The sequence below is a fragment of the Haplochromis burtoni genome, unplaced genomic scaffold, assembly GCF_018398535.1.
Source record: "Haplochromis burtoni strain Fernald_Lab_line unplaced genomic scaffold, NCSU_Asbu1 Contig_17, whole genome shotgun sequence".
Lineage (NCBI taxonomy): Eukaryota > Metazoa > Chordata > Actinopteri > Cichliformes > Cichlidae > Haplochromis > Haplochromis burtoni.
The window spans coordinates 2,590,275-2,617,886 of NW_024582378.1; the positions used below are offsets into that span (position 1 = coordinate 2,590,275).

General features: G+C 40.1%; 1 protein-coding gene across 4 annotated transcripts in view; it reads left to right on the plus strand.

The window, feature by feature from the left end:
* The window catches only part of gria4b (glutamate receptor, ionotropic, AMPA 4b), a 157,196-nt gene that overhangs the window by 112,083 nt on the left and 17,501 nt on the right, over positions 1-27,612 (plus strand). For all 4 annotated transcript variants that reach the window (XR_315412.3, XR_315411.3, XM_005916062.3 and 1 more), the window contains exons 10-11: positions 7,753-7,959; positions 13,125-13,498. Coding sequence is in view for 2 of the 4 variants with exons in the window: in XM_005916062.3 (XP_005916124.1) it covers positions 7,753-7,959; positions 13,125-13,498 (581 nt within the window). In the remaining 2 variants the exon portion in view is untranslated. The remainder of the gene's footprint in view (positions 1-7,752; positions 7,960-13,124; positions 13,499-27,612) is intronic.

Consider the following 27,612-nt stretch of genomic DNA (forward strand, 5'->3'; position numbering starts at 1 on the left):
AACACAAGGTCATACTGTTTTCAAAGTGGTGTTTAGTTCTCTTTGTTGTGAGCCTAAAGCTTTAAGAGATAGCTAAAAACCCTGTGAAGTCTTTGGCTTCAGCTGCCCAGAGTTTGATGCATACTCAGAAAAGCTCCCGTGGACAAGGACGACGTTTGATTGTGATTATATGGGCAGTAAAAAGGCTGTGAGATTTGATGTTGTGTGCCTTGGCTTAAAACTCCCTCATTACACATCTTGGCACAGTATCAACCTGCCAAAGGGCAGGAACTACATAGAAGTCCTGCAACAGCGGTGAAATGTTTCGGAAATGGTTTTGCTGTTAGGCTTCACTGTGGTGCTTAAAATCCCTGTTGATAACGCACCTACAACCCGGTCTCATTCAAATTTCGGGGTGTCAACCCCAAAATTTAGCAGATTAATTTCCAGACTGGATTACTCCAACTTTGTATATGCTGGACTGAGTAAAAGACTGCAGTAGGTTCAAAATGCTGCTGCAGAAACATCATCATCATTCAGTGTATAGCTTCATTTGGTTTGTTTCAGGTTATGAGTCAGATCTTTTTTATCGTCACATGTCATAATCTTAGGTGAATTGATCAGTAACATTTAGTAATACCAAATTCCTGAATGGCTCTTACAGTTGCAGCTCTAAAACTCTGGAATCACCTTCGTCTTTAAATTATTTCTGCCTTTAAATCCTCCCTTATTCTGATTATTTATTGTTCTATTAACTGATGCATTAATTGCTGTCATGTACTTTGGTCTGTTCTTTTTAAAAGAATTGAGTACTTCTCAGCATTAAAAGAATTTCTAGTGGACCAAATAAGACTGGAAAAAATGCTAATAAATGTTCAATTAAATGAATTTCATAGGCCTCTAACATCAGAGTTTCTCTGAGTATTTTGGTCTGAAATTTAATTCAATTCTGTTGTCATTTGAACATCTTCAAGCTCTTTATGCTGATTTTTTTCCAGGCATTGAGGGAACCTTCGGCCAGTCACCTGTGGACAATTGTGGGGGGCAGCCAGAGTATTTAGAAAGCAGATATCTGGGCTCAACAATTCAAATCAACAGATAGTGGACAAGAGAGGTAAAGAAGAAGGCAGGCAGGATGGAGCCGGTGGAGATGAGTGTCAGGGGTGATTTGTGATGGAAGGATAGCAGCAAAAGTGAAACGGATGGTAGTGAGTATGGTTTGGAGATGGTGGCACTGACAAAAAGACTGGAGGTCGAGCTGAAGATGCTCACATTTTCATTGGCAGTGACCAAAATGCACAAGATTAGAAATGAGCAGCTCAGACTGACCAGTTTGGAGACAAAGTTAGAGAAGCAAGGCTGATTTGGACATGTGCACAGGAGGGAGAGTGGGTACATTAGACAAAGATGTTGACAGTGGAGAAAATTTCTGACAGGCATACTTTAAGCTGCAGGTTCTTCATTGTCAACATTTATGCTGATGAAAATTACCCAGAAATGGATCAGAGCACGTAGCCTTATACAACAATTAGGGGAAATGAATTCTGCCTGTATTCAAATTACAACATTCATCAAGCTGAAGCAAACAATTTGCAAACAATTTTATCAGTTAAAAAGTTTTTTTCTAGATCTGACTAAAGTAAACTAGATGAAAATAAATGAGAGGTTGAGGATAAGAATGCAAAAATGTTCTTGAGTGAGTCACTCTGTGATTGTGGGAATGAAGGGCACGTTTCTTAAACAGTATAAATAGTAAATTTGTGATTTATAGACGAATGTTGTCTTTTCAACCACGTTTTACATTTCTAATTATATTTTTGCTTTACTGTTGGGAATCACAAACTTTGGCTTAGAGTGGCTGAAGCTTTCAGATCCAAAACCCTTGACTGTAGCACCCAAACGCCTCTGCTGTGAACAAAAGCAAAATGGAGATTCACAGTATATGCTCTGTGTGCGCTTCAAATGTGCTCCTCTTTTCAGTGTCGTACACTCAGTCAAATAAAGTGTGATTAGTGCGTCTAATGGCTGCTGATGACTAAACCCCGACATGAGTCACTCATGGAGAAGTAATAATGTGTGTGAGAGCGTCACACAGTTTGGTTTTTGCGGTCAGGTTTTTGGACAATGGGCCATCATTCTGTTATTGCTCATAATCAAACAGAATGTGCAGCAGATTGTTTGTCCTGCGTAACGTACAAAACACTCACACACAAAGCCAAATGGCCAGATTTTACTAATGTAGACTGTGTGTGTGTGTGTGGGTGTACGTATGGATTTGTGACATGCAGTTGGCCCTGTGGTATGTGTGTGTGTGAGAGTGTGTGTGTGTGTTCTAATGGCATGTGTAATTAGTCTCATTAGGCAGTGAGTGAAGCCGTGCGGTTGTGATTATTGACCAGCCTGTCAGCCATGCTGGCCTTTACTGTGAAGACCTCTGAAGTACTGCTCTGTTCTTGTGCCAGAAACACTGACTCCCTCTGCTCCTCTGGCTGCCAGCACTGTCATACACCCCGCTATCATAAATCATATGGATTAGAGCCGATTTCCCTCTGATATAAATCCAAAAACACTGGCAGAGATCAACTCGCAGATTAAGTCATCATCAATAAAACGCTTGCGATTCATTAAAAGTGTGACATGAGTTCCATTTAAAAGCCAGCACAAGAATTCCTGATTCCTGTAGGTCATCAAGACTACCAAGGTCCTCAAAGAGGACATTTAAAGTAGAGATGTCCATCCGGACCACAACAGGGATGTTTTCCAACAACACCAGAAACCCTGGGATGGAGGTGGGTTGCAAAGTGGCTTGCAGAAGCAGCATGCAGGCCGAATAAGCTTAAAGACTAAACTTTATGTGAGCTATCAGCTGCTGGGGTTGGCTGTTGAGGTAATTTGATTGCTAGCTGACCGGCCAGACCAAACGCTAAGCTCAGTTAAACTTTTTTGACAATGTTGTTAAAACTGGTAATAAAATGATTATCAGTGTTAATCTTTGTGTAGTTCTTGGGGATTTTGTGTCATTTGCTAAATGCTGTTCTACCTCTCAGACAGTACAAAAGACAGACCTGCAGGTCTAAATAGATAGAGGAGTTAGCTGACAACTTTCAAAACACTAGGATGGCGGTGGCGAAAGCACTCATCCTCAGGATTTCACAAACTGTCTGTGGTACAGTACTATAGGGTTATCACCGCAAATATTCAGTCTCCTATCGCGTGGTAAAGGAAAAAGCATGAAAGCCTGTTTGAATGAACTGTTACTCTGTCGATTAGTTGTACCCTGAGCTAGTAGGAATGGCTTGTCCATAAAACCTGTATATAATGCATAAATCTGACATTATTCAGATGTCCTTTGGACTCCATGTCCTGACAAGCTGGAAGTTGCAAAATAAAATAAAAAACAGGAATTTACCATAATAAAAAAATCAAATTAAAACTGCAACAAGAACTATTTCTTACTAGCTGTACTGGCACCCACTGTACTGCTGCACAGAGATGAATGTGGGGAAAAGGTGTTTTCAAGAACATTCAAAGTGTGTTCTCTCTTTTTACCTGAATTCCTGCCTAATTCCTGTCTAATAATTCTCTCTATACATGCACGAACAGAGTCCCTGGACACTGAAGGATATCAGGATATCTAGATTACTTTGTGATGAAGAGGACATAAATGTGACTTTTAACTATGTTTTTATTAGCTTTGCAGCTTTTCCTCCTGACAAAGACCTCTCCCATGGACATTCATACATTAAGTAATTAAGTAATAAGAATCCACAGCAACGTTTTTAGCTCAGTGAGCTACCTTTTTTTTTCCTACATTAGGACACCTGAGGGATTAAATGAGCAGTTAAACTCATTTACACTGGCAGGAAGTGGCGCTTTCACTGATCTGAACCACAATGAAAGTGACAGTTTGACTAACTTTAGCTTGCTTCTTTGCTTCTTTGCTAATGATGTCAATATCAAAATACTTTCCAAAGCTACAGTTTGTTTTTTTACCTTTAAATGAAGACTATTAGGGCTTGTGGTTGAACTTCGGGGAGCTGGTTATTTGTCGATATTAGTGATTATTGAGCTCCATTTTTTTCAGCTGGCATTAGCTAGTGTAGCTTTTGGGTAGTAGCAGAAGGTATTTATTTAAGTCCTTCATACACAAATTGATCTCCAGGCTGTAAAACTACAGTTTTGCTTCATTTTGTGCTTATCAATTTTGCATTTAATGCAGTTATTATGAGGTCTGTCACACACAGCAAACCCAGGGTAGGATGCTGATTATTTTCTGAGGCAGTCAGCATAATGTGAGGCTAGTGTTATGTGTAATCTTTTTCTTTGACATGTTACATAAATAATGCACAAACATAAAGACGGACAAGGGAATTTGATATGCAGATACAGAGTATGATTGATGCTTTATAGTTGTGGGAAAATGTTAATAATTAGTTATTGATAATTTGTTAAAAGGCTTGGCAAATGATTCATGTTAATATTATTAATGAGTTATGGAACCTTGTAACCCACTACAAGCGTCCTTCACTGTATTTTAGTACATCGTGCCATCATTATGTTGTACAGTAACATCTTTGCTGTGCCGTAGGCTCAGCCGGGCATTTGCATTCTCTCCCTGCCATCGAGTCTTTGGTTTACCTTGCTTTGGCCGGCGGCAATGTCAAGCAAACACATCTCAAGAATAAATTGCTCCCATTCTCAATATGCAATATGCTGCCATCCATGACAAAAGTAATTTGTTTGGAAATATGAGTTCAGAAAGCATGCACGGCTTACATTTAGATCACTTTCCGAGGAACAAGAAATCTAATGATATACAACCTTCCTCTGGTCACAGTGTAGACTGATGTAGCCACCCCGATTATTTAAGTGGTGGCATTAAGTTATTCAGTCTGACTGCATCTAATTTCTCTGCTCCTTTCTGTTCCATGTCTGTACCCTCTCCTCTACCTTTTTTTTTGCTTAGTCATGTTTTCTGTCTCTGTGACATGCATCTATACAAATGCTTTGCCTGCCTAAATGATGGTGTGTGCCACATATTAAGAACAGATAGTCTATGAATATCATAGCTACTGTGACGGCTTTTTGAACTGAGACATCTCAAGGTGCATCTGACTGTGAAACTGAGGGACACCGAATGTTTAATTTATGAAAATAACATCACGTTGTATTCACCAGGACTTAAGACTAGAGACTAAGACCATAAACCCACCAAGAAAGCGATTACTGAAGTCGTAGGCCAAGGGAACCAAGGAATTTTTCTCCAATAGATTTCTATACAACTGTAACTCTTTTTACAGTCAGACTAGTCGCCCCCTGCTGACCACTGAAAAGAATGCAGGCTTAAGGCACTAGGCAAAGCAAGGAGTGCAGTGACTATAGCTGTTTTTACAAATTCTCTGTAATTCTTTAGACTCAGACTTTTTAGCTATAGCATGTCAGTGCTGTCTGTGTGAACACAAGTTATGGTCTTTCTCCTCCCACCTCCTTGGCACTGATTTTCTGGTGATTTCACGTGGCTAAAAAGTCAAAAGTATCCAGTTCGACGTCACCCACGTGTCAGTGAGCTGTCCTTTAGTTTAAGGAGATTCTGTTTAGATGCCGTAGTTTATAAAAGTAGAAAGTTGTTCAGACCTGATCTTTCTTTCCTGTAGCTGACGTATGAAAACTGCTCACAAAAATAGAGAAATTATATAAATCTTTGTTCCATTTATAGATTATTATCTTTAATTGTGATGTAATATTTCTTTTTTTACATTGTAATGAAAGTCATTGATGTTGTGTTGTGAAAGCCGATCAGGATTCTATCACATGGATGATTAAAAAAAATGTACATGGCTTTCAGGTCTAAAAAGGGCCTTAAACCTGCATTCCTTTTGATGGCCACCAGGGGGTTGCAAAAAGATTTCCAGTCATATAGAAGTCTATGGGAAAATGTTTCTGTGCCGTGATCTCTGTAAATATTTTCCTGCTCATCTTGAATAAAAACATTGAGTCCTTTTTGTGAATTTAAGTCATTCCAGCTGTTAGAAAGGATGACTATACTCTTTGTTTCTCCCAGTTTCAAAGATGGTGAGGCTTCTTACCTGGACTTCCCATTAATGTGTGATTTTTACTGCGACAACGTAAATCTTATATGCTGTGTATGCTCTGCTCAAATCACAAACAACTAAAAAAGACAGTTAAACTTTCTTACGACTGCAGAGGTTCATGGTTGTTGTTATCTCATCATCTGATTGATTAATAGTCATAACATGAGCTTGTAGTCTTAAACTAACCTTGCTCATTGTTGAAGAACTGAATGTTAAACTTTAAACAGGAAATACGCAGCTTTTCCTATTTTAAAACTTGAAGCAGAAATGCTGTGAGCACCAGGGATAATGCACTAATTTAGCCTCGTTTCACCTTCTGTGCCTCGGGAAGTAGCTCAGGTCGTTGACTAATCACAGGGTTGGCGGTTTGATCCCCGACGATTCCTAACCGCATGCTGAAGTGTCCTTGAGTAAGGCACTGAACCCCAAATTGCTCCCAGTAGTCAGAGAAGCACCTCCCATGGCAGCTGAGTGTGTTGGTGAGTGGGTCCATGAGATCGATTCAGGTTAAAGTGCTACATAAATGCAGCTATTTACCGTTTCTCATTACAGCTCAAGAATGCTGATCGCTCGGTTAGGTCTGAAAATGTGCTTTAGTCTAAATAAATAACTGCATGTATACATTTAAAACAAATTTAATGGTTTCAGTGTTTAAGACTGAAGAAAATTTAGTTTATGTACTAAGAGTCCTTTTTATTTAAAGGGTTTCTTTTCTGTAAACAAATACTTAGTAAGCTGCTTCCAGACTTTGGTGCGCCACCCCAGAAAATTCAAATACATTGTGTTGTTTGAGCATTTTAGAAATTTACAACCTTCATGAGGTCAAAAATATTCAAGATGAAAGCTTACACTGTGTGTATTCTCCCTCTTTCCACATAATCTGAGCTTCAAAGTGCAGTACCCAAAATTGACCAACGGGTGTTGCTTTTTTGCCTGAAAGACATGACTCATTCAGGTCTTCTCGTTCTTCTTGCCCCAGGCAACAATTACAAACAGTGACGGGGTTATGAGATTTCGCTGCTTTGTTTGTTTGTTAGCAGGCTTATTTTGGATTGCTTTGAATGAACACTTTACCAGCAGTGGAGCTTGGCCCAAGATTTGGACTTGATCTAGTAGAACAGATTCTTTACCATTGCAAGAGAAAGCAAAAAGTAAAACATTTCACAGTCCATCTTGTGTATAATAAGTGTATTAAGCTGAAATTGAGAAAATTAGGAGAGATCATGAGAGTAATCCGGATTCAGATCCTTCTGGATCCAGGATTCAATTCATGCATGGTGTGGAGGAAATTATCAACGTTTGTGGAAGTATCTAGTCGTAGGCTCCTCTTGTTTGTTTGTTTCATTTGTCGTCAGGCCTGAAAATCAGATTCTTCTGTCAATACTTATAAGAATGCATTGTTAACATTCAGCAGTCTGTCTCTGCCATTTCAGTGTTTCTAGGATTTGTTACTACCTCCAAAATTTAATCAGTAAGAATTGTGCGTTTTATCATCTGCATGCCCTATATGCAAACCAAACAGGCACCTCATCAAGCCGTTGCTCCACAAGTACCTTAATCCATCATGGTATTGATGAGCTACAGTTCAGTGCTCTCTATTTGTGTGTCACTGCACAAACCCTCATGTCTGCGTGTCTGTCTGTCTGATGGTTTGGTTCACTGGTTATGGTCCCTTGTGTAGGAGGGACCCTACGTGATGCTTAAGAAGAACTGGGAGATGTATGAGGGCAACGACCAGTACGAGGGTTACTGCGTGGATCTGGCTTCAGAGATCGCCAAACACATCGGCATCAAGTACAAGATCTCCATCGTCCCCGACGGAAAGTACGGCGCCAGGGACCCAGAGACGAAGATCTGGAACGGCATGGTCGGGGAGCTGGTGTACGGGGTAAGAACTTTTGTTTTCAGTCTTTTTTGACGGAAATTATCTTTGTTTTGTTTTTTACTTTTTTATGACTCATTTCACTGAAGCTTCAATTTTATGCTGTCAATAGAAGTCAAGATGGTATTTACAGAGAATATGGTGCCTCCTCCAGATCTTTTTGTACTAACAATACATTTGTACAAAAGCTTGGTTTCTGAGAGAGAGAAAAAGACTCTTGAGATCTTGAAAGCTGAAAACTGAAATTATTGATCAAAATCTACATCATTAAACCTCAAACAAAAAGTCGATGAAAGAAAAGATACATCGCATAAAACAAACCAAAGCTGCTGTTGTAAATCTTTGATGAGTATGACATGAAAAAAGTCTATATTTTAAAGGCTGAATGATAAAATAATTATATTGATAAATTAAACAAATTAAATTTTGTAAGCTCATATTAGTATTACTAGTATGTATTAAGTTCATATTATGCAGTAACTGCCAGGGCTGGAGCTCCTTGAGGCTGCATTCAACAGCGTCAATACATGCAGACTCCTATATTAAAATGGCTAATATTAGTACATTAAAAAGCATTTTTTTAATTTGATTTTTAAAAAAAATCTCGAGCTACAACTAAGCAAATAGAAATTTTTTTTCTTTTAGCTTACCCAATTAATAATGGGTGTGTCAGCTTCTACTTACTGTTAGCTGTTTGCTAGGTATCGCCTTACGTAACAGTCACCGTAGGGAAAACTGTAGTTGGAGACCGCGGAAACCAAAACAGCTGTGCCACATGAATTTGCGATCTTGTTGCCTTTGAAATGGTCGCTCTGAGGATGGAAACCAGGTCTGTGACCACAGCAGTCAAAGGCCATTATTATCATTGCTATATTTACATGTTAGTGCTAATTAGCAGCTACCTGCTTCTGTACAGTCTATGGAAGCAACTTGCTAACCCAGCTTGCTAACATTAGCACCATATTGGACCATTTTACCTTCTCCACCAAATATTGAATCTTCTGGCTCCAAAAATTTTAACATTGAAATGACCAAATCCCAAACATAAAGCTTTAAAATAGTAGTACACAATCCAGAAAGTGCTTTTATATTAAGTCCTTTTTTAACTGCCTGGCCATTTTACACGGGCTCTTTAAATTACTCTAGTTCCATTACCGTTTGTTCTAGAAACAAGAGAAGACAATTTTACAGACGAACGTATAAAATAAGTCCAGGCAGCCTGTATGATACTTGTGTGATAAAGGGTTAACATCAAACGGCATCAACAAAGGGTAAATTAACAGCAGATTAGCAAACACGGAACAGAGAGATTATATGTAAAAGCTTATTTTCTGCCCAGCTAAGATAAATAACAGACCTGTCTATCGTAGGGTTAAATAGATTCCTTAAATCATAAAACGCTCTATATGTCTTTTTCATGCAGAATTTTGCCTTTGCAGAAGCTTTTCCTACAGGAGCGGTTTTTCTTGACCTGCAGAGAGCTCTGTCTGAAGCACTGTTTCTGTTTGTTGTGGCCATAATTAAGCCCATATGAAATGAAATCGCGAACAGTCTCTGGTGTTGTTAATGCTAGCAGGATGAGGGGAATTAGGGGAGCATTAGAGCAGAGCTTTTGGAGGAGAAACACAGGTGTGGAGCTTGTTGAAGAATCTCTGAGGACACTTGATTTGAGAACGAGGTGTCTTTTTGCTGCTCACCTTGATGTGGGATCAAAAAAGATGCAAGGATGTGCATGAGGAGTGATAGAGCAATTTCAGGGCCTGCTTGTGGTTTTTTACTTGAATGTTTTAAGGCGAAAAACACATTTCACTAGGAGGAAACATATAGAAACCAATAACAAGTGAAGATAAAAAGGACATAAGTACAGCTGAGGTCTCACTAATGCTTTTCTATTCAATAAATGTGTGATATTCTACTTTCTGTCTGACACTATGATTATTTTCCCTTCATCTGCTGAGAAAAAGCTATAAAATTCATTTTTCCCAGAACAAAAAAAGATCCTTTTGATACTTTCACAAGCAGCAAAAGCATTTTGTTTAAAATGTACAGTCAAAACCCAAATCTTTTTTTTTTTTGTGATGAGTTAAGTGGCATTTTCACAAAGTGGCATTTTTCTCGCCTGCGCCTCTTTGGTGCTGCAGTGACTCACTGTGAAGTCGACTGCGGCGAGCGTAAGCAGAGGCACAGTTCGGGATGTGTCAGGACTGATCAAGCAGTACAGTGCACTTTTGGTGTAAAGACTAACCAGGTTGGTCAAAAGTGCAGGAACAAAAAGTGCAGCTCTGTTCTCTGCTATTTTCATCTCTTTAACTAACTGAGAGCAGAAACGCAGCCTGCCCAGTAGAATTGCTTTGATGGGAAGACATGGTGAGTGACATTACTTTAATGTAAATCCCTTAACAGGAAGATTTAAGTGCCGACGTGCTGCTTTGGCCAAGTACAGCTGGCATCACACAATTTTGAGCCATTTGGACCGTTTTAATCCCACAACAGAAATTGTGTTCGTGTACTACATCAGTGGAAACATAACCAGAAGTAAAAGCTGCATTTTTAGCATCGCAGTATGACTTTAAGGTCAAAGTTGTTGCAGTGAGACTGCAACAAAGAATTTCAGCCAATGTGATGTCATTCATCCATATGTTTGCATTTTGAGGCTTTGACTGAAGAATTTGAAGCATCTTGTATTTTTTTTGAACCAGCTGTCATAAGTGAGGAGCAAAGCTGGCTGAGAATCGAGCACACTGAGGACTTGTCATTCACAAAGCAATCTGGAAACCTATTGCTGGTCTGGTGGCCAACATTTCAGGGCTTCTGTTGTAGCTAGGACATCTGGAATAGTGGATAACAGATATCCAGGCCAAGACTTCCTCTTTTGTCCACCAGCCATTGTTAACTATCCATCCATTCATTTACTTAACCGCTTATCCAGTTCAGGGTTGCAAAGGAGGCTGGAGCTTCTCCCACGTGGCTTGAGAGGTGATGATACACCATGGAGAGGTTGCCAGTCCTGTGCTGGGCCAACACAGAGAGACAGACAACAACACACACTCACAACCAAACTTGTGGCCAGCTTAGAGTAACCAATTCATCTAACAAGTACAGAGATACATGTGAGAGAAAGCCAGAGTAGCAAAAGAACCCATCCAAGCAAAGGCTTAATGTGCAAACTCCCCACAGAAAGCCCCCTACGAACCAGGAGGTTTAAATCAGGAAGCTTATACCTTGTGGCACAGTGATGTGGAATTTGCATCTTCTCCGTGTGCCTGTGTGGGCTCACTCCAGATACTCTGGCTTTCTCCCACAGTCCAAAGACATGCATGTTAGGCTAGCTGGTGATTCTAAACTAGCTACGGATTGCAATTGGTTGTTTCTGTCCTACCCCATCCCTCACCCTGTGACAGCCGGGATTGTGTCCAGCACACCTGCAACCCTGAAAAGGATAAGTGGGAGAAAACTGGATGGACAGATCCTAAATAACCAACTTGTCAGCAAACATTGTGTTCCTTCTTTTCACTCCGATGAATCTTTGTCTTTAACTTTTTTGTTCCTGGTTGTTATACCTGTAAGCAGAAGGCAGTTCCTTGTCCCCCTGAAGCGGCTGACCTTCAGACCTTAATGCCTCATTGTTACTCGTTTATGCCTTAAGGACTTTACACACTGGACGTATAAAATTCATGCAAATATTTTTTGCATTCAGTAAATTCTTTAGACTCACCGATTCTTAATGCAACCATTCACACTAATTGCGTAATTTCGCTGAATGAATTTGTGACTTTTATTTTTTTCAGATCAAGTTGGGTTTTTCAGATATTTCCCATGAGAATAAATGGGTCAATGCATTTGGCACCAACTGCGCTCGTAGCTCAAAACACACACCAGTACTGATATGGAAATGGTAAAATACTATTTTACCTCAGATACACAACAAGATGCTGCTTCTGATCAGTTGACTCTGTGAAATGATTTCTTTCGTTCCCATCTCTGCCTACAAGAGCTGCAACTTAATCAAAAACCCTAAAATATAACTGGTTTTATTTTTTGTTTTACTCTTAACTAGAAGCATAATCCACCAAATGAACATGGTGATGTATTCAGTAGCCTTTGAGCCAACAAGTTCACAGAATTCATTAATAAAGTTTTTAGTGAAGTCATAAATTAATCTGGAAGTGAGACTATTTTCTAATAGATTTCTAAACAAACTGGGTTTTTTGTAGCTATCATGTGTGTTTGCAAAGCTGGCAGCTTATTCTACTGTTATCATGTGACTTCTGAGGACATGCCAAGTGTCAGCACTTCTTCCCTCTAAGGCATTGGTTAGAGGCCATTCATTTCTCCCCCTGCTCTGAACAGAAAAGATCCGTTCTACCACAAAAGCCCCTGCCTCCTTTTAACCCTGCCTTGTATTTTAGTGCACACTAAATGCCCTGAGGCTGTCATCTTAGTGCATTTTGCTGAGGATGAAAGAACTTAAATCTCTTTCATTTTCTTTCCGCCCTCCCTCTTTTCTCCTTTCCTACCTCCTTAAGTGCGCGATGGTCATAATAAAACTTTAAATTCTTGCTGATATTAAGCCCTTTGCTTCCCTGCTGGGCAGACAAGGTCACAAGTGTTGCTAAGTCACTAACTGTAATCTGGTTTGTGGATTTTCAGCAAGTCGGTATGCACTTTTTCCACAGCTGCAGACCTCCGGGGTGGCCGTTTCCCCTTTTTTTGCCTTGCTGTGCTGTAAGCATATTTCTCTGACATATTATTTTATCCTCCCTACTCATTCCCCTGGAGTTTGAGCTAAGCCTTTGAGCATTAGAGAGGATTTCAGAATTTCCTTTTCAATTTCTTTCCCTTCTCTCTCTGTCTTAACTTGATCACTCCGAGATGTGTTCGGCTGCCATCTTCAACTAGATCGCTCAGAGATTTGTTCAGCCAAGGGAGAAATTCATTACGTGAACAATGTCATGAATAAGAATGACACCATCTGAGTAGGAAGAAGAAACTGTTTTTTGTTGTCTGAGGGTTGGCTAGCTATTGCCCTTTGGGATGCATCTGTGACTAAGTGGTGTTTGATTGTTGCATGGCCGGGCTCAGAAAGATGATCCATCATTTGCATTTGCTTATCTGTCATCATTTGGGTTCAGGGAGGCTAATCAAATTCCGCTTTATCTCGCCTCCTACAGAAAGCGGAAATCGCTGTGGCCCCTTTGACTATCACGTTGGTCCGGGAGGAGGTGATTGATTTCTCCAAGCCCTTCATGTCGCTGGGCATTTCCATCATGATCAAAAAGCCCCAAAAATCGAAACCAGGGGTGTTCTCCTTCCTGGACCCGTTGGCCTACGAGATCTGGATGTGCATCGTGTTTGCCTATATCGGCGTGAGCGTGGTGCTCTTCCTGGTCAGCCGCTTCAGCCCGTACGAATGGCACACCGAGGAGCCCGAAGAGGGCACCGACGGTCCGCCAAGCGACCAGCCCCCCAATGAGTTTGGCATCTTCAACTCCCTCTGGTTCTCCCTGGGCGCCTTCATGCAGCAGGGCTGTGACATCTCCCCCAGGTAAGACAGCATCTCGTCAATTTTTACAAGTATTTTGTTTGCTCCAAACTCTACAGTACATTTTTTTTTTTACTCAGGATACAGGCACATTACACGACCTCTAGGCCAATTATAATCACAATGTGCCTTCACGTCAGATTGGATTGGGTCTGTGTGAGCGTGGATGATCGTACTGTACAGATGACTCTGTGTGAGCGTAGCGTACTTAAACCCCTCGCCTGTCAATCCAGTTAGGACTGTCATCATTAATTCAAACATGTTTGATTGACACAAATGAAAACCGAACGAGTCTCGACACCCTGCCGTGACGAGCAGTAGTCTGTGACAGACGAAGGGGGGGGGAAAGAACACATTAATATGTTGTTCGGGCCTCGTGTTTTTAATCACGTTTAACACATCGCTGCCGCTGAAGAACAGCAGTCAGTCTTTTTCAAATGTAGCTCATTTTAAAAGTGTGGGCGTGTGTATTAAACAGGATGGAACATGATTTGGAAATGATAGTTGGCATGAGCGTGATTTATTTATTTATTTTTTAATAAAATCTTTATTTACTTCTATACTATGTAAATATTTATGTCGTGGATATGAAAACCTCATCATTTAGTACTTTTAAAAAACAAGTCCAGACAGTTTGCCAGCACAAATGATTAAATAATGTTGTTTTGTGTTACTAAGGAACATAAAAATGATCTTAAGGAAATAGTTCAACCTTTTGGGAAGAATTTATTTTTGCCTCCTTTTCTTGATACACACTCACTGCCCATTTTATTAGGCACATCCTGGATCCCAGTTTGCCTTCAGCTTTAAGTCTTCGTAGCACAGATTCAGCAAGGTGCCGAAAACATTCCCCAAATATTTTGGTCCATGTTGACGTAGTAGCATCACAAAGTTACTGCAGATTTTTGAGCTCTACAACACATGATGAGAATCCCAAAGGTGCCTTAGTGAATTGAGATCTGTTGACTGTGGAGGCCGTTTGAGTACAATGAATTCACTGACACTGGCACATTATTTGGCTGGAAACAGCCATCAGAAGAATGGTACACTGTGGTCATAAAGCAGTAGCCATGGTCAACAACAATACTCAGGTAGGCTGTGGTGTTTAAACAATGCTCAGTTGGTACTGACGGCCCCGAAGTGTGCCAAGAATATATTGGCCACACCATTACACCACCAGCAGCCCGAACTAGGCAGGAGGGATATGTGCTTTCATGTTGTTTATGCCAAAATATAAAATATACCTGGTTTGATTGTCTATTTTACTCTAACTAGAACGGTAATTGACCAAATGAACATGATGTTGTGTTCGGTAGCATCTGAAACAAAATGCAAATTCTAGCCTCAGTTTCTTGTTCTTAGATGGCAGCTGCGACCTTCTGCTGCTGTAGCCCATCTGCTTCCAGTTTTAATGCGCTGTGCATTCAGAGATTCTTTCCTGCATTCCTTACAAGAAAGGAACGCAGGAATTATATATTTATGATAACGAGCAGTTAAACAGATATACCTAATGAAGTTGCTGGTGAGTGTAAACCACTGTTAACTTCTAGTCTAAGAGTTCAAATTAACACCTACCAACATCCATAAAGTTCATGAATTATCGTCCTTTGTGGGGTTTGTAACTCTGTCTTGATGAAAAGCAGTTTGTTTGTCCACTAAGTACTTAACGAAACGGCACACACTGACTGTGCCTAGCGGCATAAACAATAGCAGTTGTGTTTATGTCTTTGTTTGTATAAGGTTTAAACAAGAACAAGAGTCTGTCGGGCCAGCAGCTCTGTGAGCGTGTGCAGCTTATGGGGAATATCATTAGTTTCAGTGGCTTTTGGTCATAAACCAAAATATTGGGCAAAAGTAGTTCAGAAAACTTATTACAGTTCATCCTGAGGGAGTGATAGATGTCTAGACTAAATTTAAGTTGTTAAGACATTTGATTGAAAACATATAAATGCCCAGAAGTAAGAGAAAAATGTCTGAAACCATCTGACATGTGCAACTACACAAACAAATGTGATAAATATACAGAGTAAGGACAGAGTAGGCTGTCTGCCTCACACAGGACGGTAGTATTTGGGGAAACGGTGCGTCTGTTTTTGCAGCCTTTAAAAGACACAGTTTCCTATAAGACCCAGAGGGAGGACCAAACACAATAGCATGACTAATTTTCTGAAGGATGGATTTGTTGCAGATGCCTCGAACAGCCTAACAGAGACGCTACCACAGAAACTGTTGGACTTCAGAGGTTATAGCTACAATGGGGCAAATAATTATTTGGTCCTCTGCTGATTTTTTATGGTAGTTTCATTTTACTGGAGAGAGACAATTTCAAACAAAAATCCAGAAAAAAGACTTTTCACGGAGAAGCTTTTGTTGGCGGTAAGAAATCTCATGTAGTTGGTCACCAGGTTTGCACACATTTCAGGAGGGATTTATGGCCTACTCCTCTTTTACGGAAGCTTTCTAAATCCTTCCGGTTTCTTGGCTGCTGCTTGGCAACTTGAAGTTTCAGCTCCCTCCACAGATTTTCTATAGAATTGAGGTCTGGAGAACAGCTAGGCCACTTCTTCTTTAGACACTCATTTATTGCCTTGGTGGTAGGTTTTTAGGTTTTTAGGTCATCTTCAGTGTTATGGCAGAGAAAAGGAGGTTATTGTCCAAGATTTTACAGTGCATGGCCCCATCCAATTCAGTTCAGTTTTATTTATACAGTGCCAAATCATAATAACTAAAGTTGTCCTTTACCATTAATAGAAAAACAGCCCCAAAGCTAAATGTCTCCTCCTCTGTGCTTGACTGTGGGGATGGTGTTCTTTGGGTCATACTCAGCATTTCTCTTCCTCCGATCACGGCAACTCAAGTTGATACCAAAGAGCCTGAGTTTGGTTTCATCTGATCACAGTACTTTCACCAGCCCGTCTCAGAATCAGTTAGATTCTAACTTAAGACGGGCTTGTTTGTGTGCCTTCTGCTGCTTATAACTTATTAGCGACTGTGGTCCTCACTGCCTTCAGATCATTAACAAGATTAATATTAATTCCTGTGATTGGGCTGCTCCACTACCTTTCTTCCCATGAGGGTGTTGGGGTTTTGTTTTATAGTCTGTGTGTCTCTGTTAAAATGGAACTACGACAATAATATATCATATAATTATTGCCCCCACTGTATACGAAGAAAAACACAAAATCAAAATCGTGTTGAGGTGAGTTTATTAATATGAACAAAGTTTAGATAACATAAGTCTTTTCTTAGGAAAACTATAACAGTGGAGAGCAGACTCCAGGAGCAGTATTCACTTTCTCAGAAACACCAATAAAAGTTCCTGAAACTAGTGGAAGACTGGAGATCACGTCCTTGGCTCTCTTATGACTTTGGATATATGAAAGTCTGCACAAAATTTTATCCAATAGTTATAGACAGATTAATGTGCCTGCTGGGCACGAGCCCAGGGGCTTCTGATCTCATCCCAGAAACACTATCCATTTCCCGGAAAAACAAACAAAATGAAATGAAAAGAAGTGGAGATGGAAATGAAAAATGGCAACAAAGAAATACAAAAGAGACCAAAATTTAGAGCAAAATAATGGCCACAAGGAGCAAAAATGACAAGAATTTGCAATATGACTCAAATTAAACACACAAAGAAAAGAGGCACAAAATGATGAAAAAAGTCAACATCTTTTTTTTTCTTTCAGTCTGGGTATTTTGGTCCTCTATGGGATGAGTGCCTGAGGGGCCTCTTAAATTATAATCTGTCCAGGCCAACACATGTGGATGGATTTCATTCCATTCACAGAGCCGCGCCACTAGCTTGGCTAAAAAAGGTATATATTTTAATTAGCAAGATTTAGAAAACAATTAGACTGACTTAAGTAAATTTTGTTGGCATCCATTTATTTGGCCATTATGCCTCAGACAATGTTAATTGTTCCATTTGTTTCCAGTCTTTTTGTTTGGAGAAAAAGAAGATAAGCTGCTTACTTACCTCACAAGATGTCAGGTTGACGTCTCTCGAGCTGGCAAAAAAAAGAAAAGCAAGCTTCCCAAAATAATGAACTATTTTCTTTAAAGGAAAACTTTTTCTGTGGTTTCTACAAAAGTTATAATTTTGAGGTTTTCATCTGCCGCTCACAATAAGTCGTACCCCATTAAATAACTGTAGCGTATTTGCATTATGTAAGTAACTGCACAGAATATCCTGTATATCGGAGGTAGTTTGCATGGCGATATAGTTGGTAAGAATAATATAGAGGGGTTAAGGATGAACTGTGTTAATTGCACTGTATGCAGTATGTGCTCCTCATGCTGTGTGTGCACAGTGAAATCACTCTTGCTTGTTTGTGTGTCTTTGTTTGTGGTGTGTTTGTGTGGGACAGAGAAAGTCTCAGCGAGTAGTGATTTCCTCCGTCTCTCTCTCTTCCCCAGCCTTATTGTTCTTCACTGCCTGACTCGCATACGCTGTGTTGTCTGCTTGTACGGGAATTAGGCTGTCTTGGTGTCTGTCAAGCGCCGACAGTTGTGACTTTGCACTTGTGTTTGTGTATTTGAGCTCCGGTTACATTAGCGACCGCGTTTCTGTTTTTGAAGCAGCTGTCCGAAAGCCTGCGTGTTTCATTACGTGTCTGTGTCTTCTCTTCCCTTTGTCCAAATTACGAGACCCCCGAAACCCAGCCTCCCTGAGGCTTTCTACCAGCCGATTGGTGTCCAGTATGCATGGTGTACTTTGGAAGGGTAGAGAACTGGAGATCTTTGTTTTTTCCCCAATCAAAGATCAGGCTTCCTCTCTGTCAGCACACCCTGGCATTCTTAAGCTTATATGCTGCCAAGGCCCATAATTCTTAGTGGTTTCTCATTTTCTGTAAAGCCTTTCTTTGCAGTTTGAAAGGCTTTGTCATGCTTAAAGTTCCAGCAGATTGGTTATTTTAAGCTACTGCTCCTATAGTTATTTTAAGTTCTTCAGTTAACACTTCTTTTATCTCTTTTAAGCCCTTATGGATCTTATAGTGTAATAGAGTTAGTAAGATTTTAGGAGATGGAAGGAGGACCAAACCAGCCTGTATCTTTCAGCCTCCCCCACAGCAGAGGAGAACAAGATGGAGGATCCTGAGGTACATTATAGCCCGGCCCAGTCACGTAAGCAACCTATAGAGGAGGCTATAGTGGGCCTGTGACTCTGATTAAGCACCTTCATTTAAAGAGTACGATTGCTTTGTTCACATGTGTGCAGACCACCCCGCACTCACCGCCATAGCCACTCCAGTCTGCCACATCTCCGCCTGCATACTGCAGATAAGGACTTTAGAGCTGCATAACAATGTTGACATCAGAATGAAAAGTCTGCATTTCAACCCTCTGTGTTCTCGTTGCATTTCCACCCGTCACTGCCAGTCCCACGGGGGCCTCTCCCAGTCCATCAGCGCAGAATCCCAAACCCCGGGAGCCTTTCCTGACATGCAAATCCCGTCACACAGAAGATATTATATGGCATACAGGAAGTGACAAGGCCAAAGGTAAAAGTGGGATGAATTTCGAGTGAGGGCCGTGCAGTCAGGAGCTGGCCGAGCGGTGGAAATCCAGTCTGCATGCAGAGTCTAAACGTTCATTCACTGCAGACCAGATTACATAAGAACCCCATAAACTGTAGACCTAATCTGCAGTGTTTGTTGCTTCAAACTGTTTGGGGTAGCCGGTTCAGCGCAAGTTTTGCAAAGGTTAATTTTGGTCACATCCGCGTTGATTGACTGGGGGTCACATTGTGTCAGTTTTCATTAGAGAAAACCCCACAGCTCTGTCCAAAGCAATACAAGCAACACGGGAGACAGATACTGGGCCCCCCACTGGAAAATGATTTTCACACATACAAATGAATGCAATTGCCATAAATGGGTCATTTGAACCTGGTGAACCCAGCTGTGACATTGTTCACATTCATAAGGCTTAATTAGCTCAAGTAATGTCCCAAATCACTATATTCGCCTATTTGTTGAGCAAATAAATAAGCTAGACAACAGACTGTATATAAAAGATGGATGTATATCGCCTACTTGTTCGTGTAATATAATTTTGTGCCTTGATTTTAACCATTTGGGGGCAACGGATGCACCGGTGTGTCCAAATCACATGACCAGTTTAGGATGACATAGCAACAAGAAAAACTATATACTAGTTTTTCAATTGTGTTGATAGGCCATGTAAAACCAGAGTTTGGATTTTCAAAAATATACAAGATGCTCTTTCCTGAATACTATCACCCCGTTTAGTGCGGAACCAAACAGTAAAAACAAAGCTGATGCTGCCAATGGTGGACTCATCTGTTACGAAGATAAAGACCTGAAGGAACCCCAGCAGCAGGATCAAGGTTAGCGATGACTTAGCCAACCTGGGATGACAGGTTAGCCAACCTGGGATGACAGGTTTTCCTCACCTGTCTTTTGGGAGGTGAGGAAAACAACCTCCCAAAAGACAAGAAAAAAAACATGACATTCTTGTTGGTGGAAAAATGTAACATGTCGACCAATCAAAAAAAGATATCCCAGCACGTGGCATTTGGTTGTTTAGGAAGAGGGGAAAGCTTTGGGAGTGACGCGTCAAAAGAGCGAGTGAGCGATAGCAAGTTTTGAGATGTGAGAGAATCCTGACATTTAGCGTGTTTGGAGTGGGTAGTTAGGTGTGCTGTCTTGTGTAGTGTGGCGGCCAAGCATGTAGTCTAGTCATTTGCTTTGTTTAGTGTGTCAAAACAATGAGGGCACTGCCAAATGTCATGTTTGCTAGCTTAAAAGCCACCTGAGACAGATTGGGCACATCACAGGCTAGAATTTAACTTAGGACACAGACTTCTTGTGAAGAAACATTAATAACTCATATTATTTCTTTATTTATTTCTAATAACTCATATATTTACATATATTCTTGACTAATAAAAAAACACCCTACAAAAGCTACCACATTCACATCTAATGCAAAGCAGAGACCAAAACTGCATTAGGCTCTCAGCATGTTTATTTCTCATTTAAAGTTGGATATTTTACCAGCACAAATAGCCATCAACTAATAAAACCCACTGAGAAAGAACAGGAAACTTACAACATGTAATTTTGCTTAATTAATTGACAAAAACTGATGGATACTTACTAATAAATCCTTATATTAAAGTTACAACATCCACTCAATTAGTAGCAAGACTTGCTAAAAGCACTCAGACTAATGGTTATCACAAAGTAATGTGCCGATTTAGGAGCCATCATTTCTCCAAGTCGTCTTACCATAACCTTTCAAGCCAATTAGATAAGCTAGATAACTTGCAAGAGAAGCATCCCCATGTTTAACCCTTTACAAAGTTCTGCTTGTTTTTGGGTTTTTTGTTTTTTTTTTACTTTCCTTAAGAGGTAAAGATGACATAAAAGGAGAAGGAGAAAAAGAGGCTGGGAGGGATTCAGAGTAGAGCTGCCTGTTCAGGGGGTTTGGGCACCAGACCAAGATACCCTTTGGGCACCTACGAGGTCAGGTGTTGGAAATTCAGTGGTATCCCACCAAAGGACCTGGAGGAGGTGGCTGTTTGAGCTACTTCTTAAAGACCTTCACATACTGTTCATCTAATTTTTCCTTCCTCCACTTGTCCAGTTTCCTCAATTTTTTTTAAAGTACACACAGCACACAGTGCTGAGATATGCCAGATTTTCTGCTCATAGCTTTATGCCATTCAAACTTTTACTTTTGACATTTTGTATAGATTCAGCTAAACAAATGGGAACGAAATATGTGTTTTTTTGCCACAGGCTGTAGACAAAGTGCTTAAAGATAGTGCCTTGTCAAATTGTCTGTTATGTGTAGTCACAACTTTGGTTCACCCCTCGAGTTAGGTGCCTTTTATTTTATGCTTGAATGGCTAACAGATTAACGACTACACCCAAAGCCCATGACTTGTATGTGTCCATCCAGCGTGGTGGTCTTGCCTTTTACCTTACATGTGGTATTTTTAGCTGTGACTCTTGGATGTAATCCACCTACTGTTAGCATCGACAGTTTGATTCATGGCGCAGCTCCTCCACGAAAGGCAGAAGTTGAAATGGCACTGAATGTCTTCCTCTTTCTCGCTCTTCCTCTCTTAATAAGGGTTAATACCCCCTTCTGCTCCCTCGAGGCAGCCCGTAATAATTAATTCAGTGATTAATATCCTGGTCTCCAATGGTAATGTCTCTGTGGAAACAGGAGAAGAAGGGAGCTTAAACGAAATGGCGACATGATAGTGGTTTTAATTGACTGCAAATCCCACTTGGATAGAACTGCAGTTATTTTGGTGCTTCCTCTTGAGAATGCAGGATGTCACATCGCAACTCATAAAATGTCAATATAAACATCCAGGCAGCCGTCTGCATCTCCGGTGTAATTGTCCCAGGTGTTTGCAGTCACTTCTGTCTCATTGCTTCAGATGGATTATCTCTATCTCTTCTGCTGAGTCATCATTGCTGAATCACCGGCGAGCTAATGAGAATGCTGTGATTGGCTTGATTAGTCCTGATTAGCTCAGACTGCGTGCATACTGATGGCAGATTTCCTGATGGCTATAGATGAGGCGTAACTTTTAATTCGAGTTGTGAATTTAGGCCAGAAGCAGAAGCTGCGTTTGAAAAAGGGGAAGAATCTGACTTTCAAGTGGTCTATATCCAAGATTTTCATTATTCTATTAGTTCAATACCAATTAGCTTTGTTATCTAGCTAACACAGTGCTGTTTTGCTGCATTGCTTATTGCTCCTGTCAGCAGTGCTTATCCGTCTATGAGGTTGATTTGTTGCACTAATTTAGCCAATTTTGGGCTATGCTGGATGCTGCATGTGCATCTGTGTAGTTGTCATCTTTAGCTTCAAGGTAAAATGGTATTAATGTTTCCCGCTTTGATATTTTGGTAAAAACCTGTCCAGTTACAATTAAAATGTGCATTTGTTGCCTTAAAGGGGGGCTATTGTGCTCTTTCTTACATTCTGTAATGTATATACTGTTACAATGGTAGAAGTTTATATTAAATATTGCTCAAGTTTTAAATAATTAGACATCATCTGTGAGCCGAAAGTTCAGGCTTCAGACTGAAATACTTTGGGGGGAAGCTGATATCCTAATGTGGTTATTCCACACACAGAGCTCTGGATGTTACCTCAGAAGCCTCATTTACCTGATGTTTGAAGGGCAGCCAATCAGAAGGAAGTGAAGTAAGAATAGGACGGCAACCTCCTCACTAGGAAATAATATTGGTACCTAGGTGATTGCACTGATTTTTATTTATTTTTTCGCTGTCAGAACAAAGTTTTGATTGAAAGGTGATTGCAAAGTTTGCCTTGTGGGAGGCAGCCTGTCTCCAAACAATTGCAATCCAGCTTTTACAGACTGCAATCACTCTCAGACAGACTGGCAAATAACTGCAATATCATCTATAAACAGACAGTTTGCAATAAATCAGAGTCAGTCTGTGCTAATGAGCTCAACTTGTCTGCGGCACACTCTTTAAAATAGATGACTCAACTGGTTGACAACTTGGTTGTGTTATGCTTCCATTTCTATATAAAAGGTTGCTGTGTGACTTTGTCATTTTAGGTTAAATGCAGCAACAGCAACAATGCAGAAACAATGTTTCTATTTGTGGAGGAATGTCTGAGATAAGCTGGACTCTGAATGTAAATACTTAATGTCAATTCCTGTTTAATGGGAATTTCTGTGCATGTAGATGCAACTTATCACAGTTAATACCTGCATTATCACAAACAAATTGCATGTAATTGAAACAACTTGACCCCATTCAATCCCCATCTGAGTCCATCTTATTGTTGTTTTTGAAGGCGGCGCCTGGCTGCAGACCTGGACGCCTTCTTTGAAGCAGCCAGAGTGAAAGTTCATTTCACACATTATTTCACATAATTGTAATCGTGTTGTGGTCTCCATCCACTGTTTTCCATTAAAGAGACTGTGGCTTTAAAGGGAGGTGAGCTAAAGCAGTCTGTGTCAGACTGGAAGTGCACCTAGATTGGTCACCAGTTTACATAGACACACTTTACATAGACACAGACACCCACACCTGTAGCCAGTTTAATAATCACAGATCAAACTGACAAGGTTAGGTGTGAGTCGACTATGCTAACCCCCGCACAACTAAAGTATGTTTTGAACTTTGGATACAGATTTGGAGCTTTTGAGATCATTTTTTTCACCAAATGCTTCAATTTCTTTTCCTCATGACCTTTCTGGTACTAAAATTCAGCTAAAGTGGAATTTTAATCCTCTTCAGATGGTTGTAGTTCAATACATTTTAAAAGCCTCATGAGATTAAAAAAAACACAGTTTCTCAGGACAAAAGCAAATATTTGAGAAAAGACAGCGATTTAAGAAGGTTGTAAAGGCATCATTAAAATTATTTAATAGCTCCTAATATCCATAGAGTCTATACAACTAAGTAGGTGATGTAAACCACAATATATGTATTCTTTTTTACAGCTAGACAGGTGTAAGATTTCATAAATGGCATTTAAAATGACAAACAGAAAACAAAACATCCACCTGCGATACGACCAGGCTTTCTTCAAGGTTGACATCACAGAGCGATCCAGTGTCGGGTATTTAAAATCCCACAGATTATATTTCCCCAGGAGATAATGCTGAAGGTTTGTAATATCTTAGTTACGTGTGGCAGCACATCACCATCTTAATGAGAGCAGATCAGAAATGCCAGAGGATTAATTTACAATTAAAACATGGACCCTTTGTTATCTGTACTATGTGATAGTTTAGTTAATGTAAACAGTTTGTTAGGTTTGCATTTCCTACAAATTTCTGTTATTTTTATATATTTCATTTTATATTTTAGTGAAGAGTTCAACTGTTTTTAATCTTTCCTTTACTATTCTGATATTTTACATCTGGTTTTATCTGCTAATTATCTGCTGCTGCTTGTTTTGGTCATATTTCTTCAAATATCTTTCACTTTTAGACTAGCTGTGGCTCAGTTAGGTAGAGTGGGTCATCTGCTAATCATCTACTAAGTCTACTGTTTAGTGGCTCCATACCTGGCTCTTCCAAACTGCATGTTGAAGTTTCCTTGGGGGTGATACTGAACTCCAGGTTTTCGCCTGACATGTGGGTAAATGAGGCTTGTAGTAAGAAAGCGCTCAAATATAACAGTGCTGAAACTGAGTTGTAAAGCATTTTATAGCCTTATTATGGATGTGTGTGTCTGTGTGTGTAATGATGCGCTCTGTTTTTCACTTTATACTAGTATAAATAATTTATATATTTTAGTCTAGCAGTTGGCTTGGAGTGATTCAAACATGATACCCACTCTCAGGGAGGCTTTTAATTAGAAAAATGTGTTGGAAGTGTTATGCTTATGCTATCAGTGTTAATTAATTGTTAGTGTCTAGAAACAGAGTCCTGCACCTGAATATTAAGGTGTCTGCAAGAGAGATGTACCGGTTTCATCTGAAGTTGATTTGTAGCCTATCTGAGCAGGCTTTGTTCGCATAAACAGTCCATTTGGAGAGCAAAAGAACAGTTGTTTTCACTGAGGTTCACTGGCTGTTATGACAATTTAGGTTTTAAAAATATTTAACATTCATAAACAATGACTGGTAAAGCCTAAACCCAGATAGTAAGATATCCTGGTTATACTGGAAGCCTCGAGATATTCCCACAGTTCCCAGAGGCTAAAGTATGAGCTCTATTACACTGCAGGTGTAACCACTAACCTTTAAGAACCCTGTGCTGTAACTTAAGCCGTAACCTGACATGCTCCTTCCTAGATATCTAACTACATGTTGCATTCAAGTAGCAGTAGTGGTTCATTTCTAGCTACTTGTAGAGATAGAAACCCTGCCGCAGCTGTTGTTGCATACTGTGATGCATGCATGGTGGGCATCGTTTGGAGTTGAATATCTTACCTGAGGTCACTTTGACATGCAGACTAGAGGAGCTCGGGATCGATCCAGTAGCTACTACATGACCCTCTCTATCCCCTGAGCCACAGCTGGCCCAGATGTATTTTTGGAGCATTTCAGGCCTGTATTAGTTAGGAGCATAGCCTTCAGTACGTTCGTCACCAGCAAAGGATGAGCAATAGGGCTGTGAGCCTCTGCAGTACAGGTAATATGACCTGGTGTTAATTAGTGACGAGATTTTATTTTGCAAAATTATGTTAGAGATTTAGCCGAGGACAGAACATGGGAGCAGAGACAGAGCACAAGAGTGACAATTTGTCTGCTACGAATAAGTCAAGTACCATGATCTCACCTCCAGGTGTCACCCTGGGAGCAAACTAGCACCTCCCCATTTATTTAGGCTTTGCTCAAGGTCACAACTGTCCCCATCCCTCCACAGCTTTTACTTCACCTCCTCTTCTGTTTCTTCCTCTTAACCACACATGCTGCAGAAATCCTCAAATCACACATCAAATCTGACAGAAGTTTTTCATCTTATTTTTCCCCACATCAAAGGAGGTAAAAGAGCAAAGTGGGGAATGCATCAGATGGTCAGTGATAGTAACAGAGAACGTACCATATCTAATCCTGATAAGAGATTTGCTTTGCTTTCATGTTGCTTTTATTATCTTTGCATTTTTTTTACTTAAGCGCCACGATCTCATTTTCCCCTTCAAACGTCTCATTCTGTGGCTTTAGATTGAGAAAATGAAAGTTGTTCCACGGAGAGTGACAGACTCAGTACAGTTTATTCTATATGCTGCTTGTTCCAACGGCCCTTTGAAGCTACAGTGTCTAAAATATTTAAACTCAAGTCACCTTCTTCTTCTTCTTCTTTTTACAACCACAGGATTTCATCAGATGTATTTTTGATGTCTTGAAGCATTCGCATGCTTCGTGAGATTTAGATTATTTGAAATTACAGTCAGTGGGATTGAGAAAAACACACAGCACTCGATTTTCGGGGTGAATATGAAAGAGGGGTGCTTTCTGGGGTAAATTTGTAACTTGATCTTAGATTTTACATGTTCATCAATATGAAGATTCGTTACATAAATTGTAAAAACTAAAACTTAATCTAAAATTGTTGAGATTGTTCTCTTTTAGTATTCTTTATATCCAGGGCTTGCCAGACACTCTTTGTTTCAACACTGGAGCCAATTTCTTTTTTGTCTCCGCTTTCTTTTTCTAATACTTCCCTCATCTAGCTTTCTTGTTTCCTCCACCGAACTCATACATCATTACAGTCAAGTTCTCTCCAAGGTTTTTCAAGCACTTTTCCTTCTTTGCAACCTTCCCTTGTAATGAACACGCTCTTCTTTCACTAACTGCAAACAGTATAGCGCTTTTGGCCTTTTTCATTAATCTCAATTCCTGAGGAAGTTAATTTGACAAGGTTTCAGTTTTCTGGCTTTTTATTTGCCTTGTATGTACAGAAGCTCCTGTATACACAAACTAATTCACATGCAGATGGTGCAAAGGTCTGTAAACCATTATAAATTGGACTGGGACACTCAACCAACCGAGTAAAGCAGGCGCTGGTGTCCAATAACTATTAAAAACAAATCAATGAGCCACACCATCGCACTAGGTTCCTTCATTATGATGATAAACACGGACATTACAGTTCATTTTCTCACGCACGCTGTCCTGTTACTGTAAACACTCAGGGCACCAAATTTAATATTAATCCACTGCAGGAAATGGTCCCAAACAGCAGCACTATTTAATATTGTTTGTGTGGTGTTTAACATCAACATTGCTCAGCTGCTGGAGTAAATTACTGAGGTTAGTTGTTGACAAATACTACAAACATGATATTTTGGTTTATATCAGAAACTGGGATGTGCTGCAATAAATGCCATCTAAATAAGGCTGCTAAGAATAAATGAATTAGTATTAACTAAAACAAAAACAATGCACGAAAGAAAAAAAGTTGTTAATAGTGACTTTTCATCTGGTGTCCACCTAAAAATCTGGAAATTCACATGTGGAAATTCATGCCATGAACCTCTCGGTGCACAGTATTTATGCTGATGTTAATGACAGTGGAGATTTGGAAGGGTTGAGTTAGTGAGTGAGCAGTGTTGGTGACTTTTAGACACTTTTTCAGGACTCCGAGACCCCGCTCTATGATGTTACGTGGTCTGTCACAAGGGGAGCAA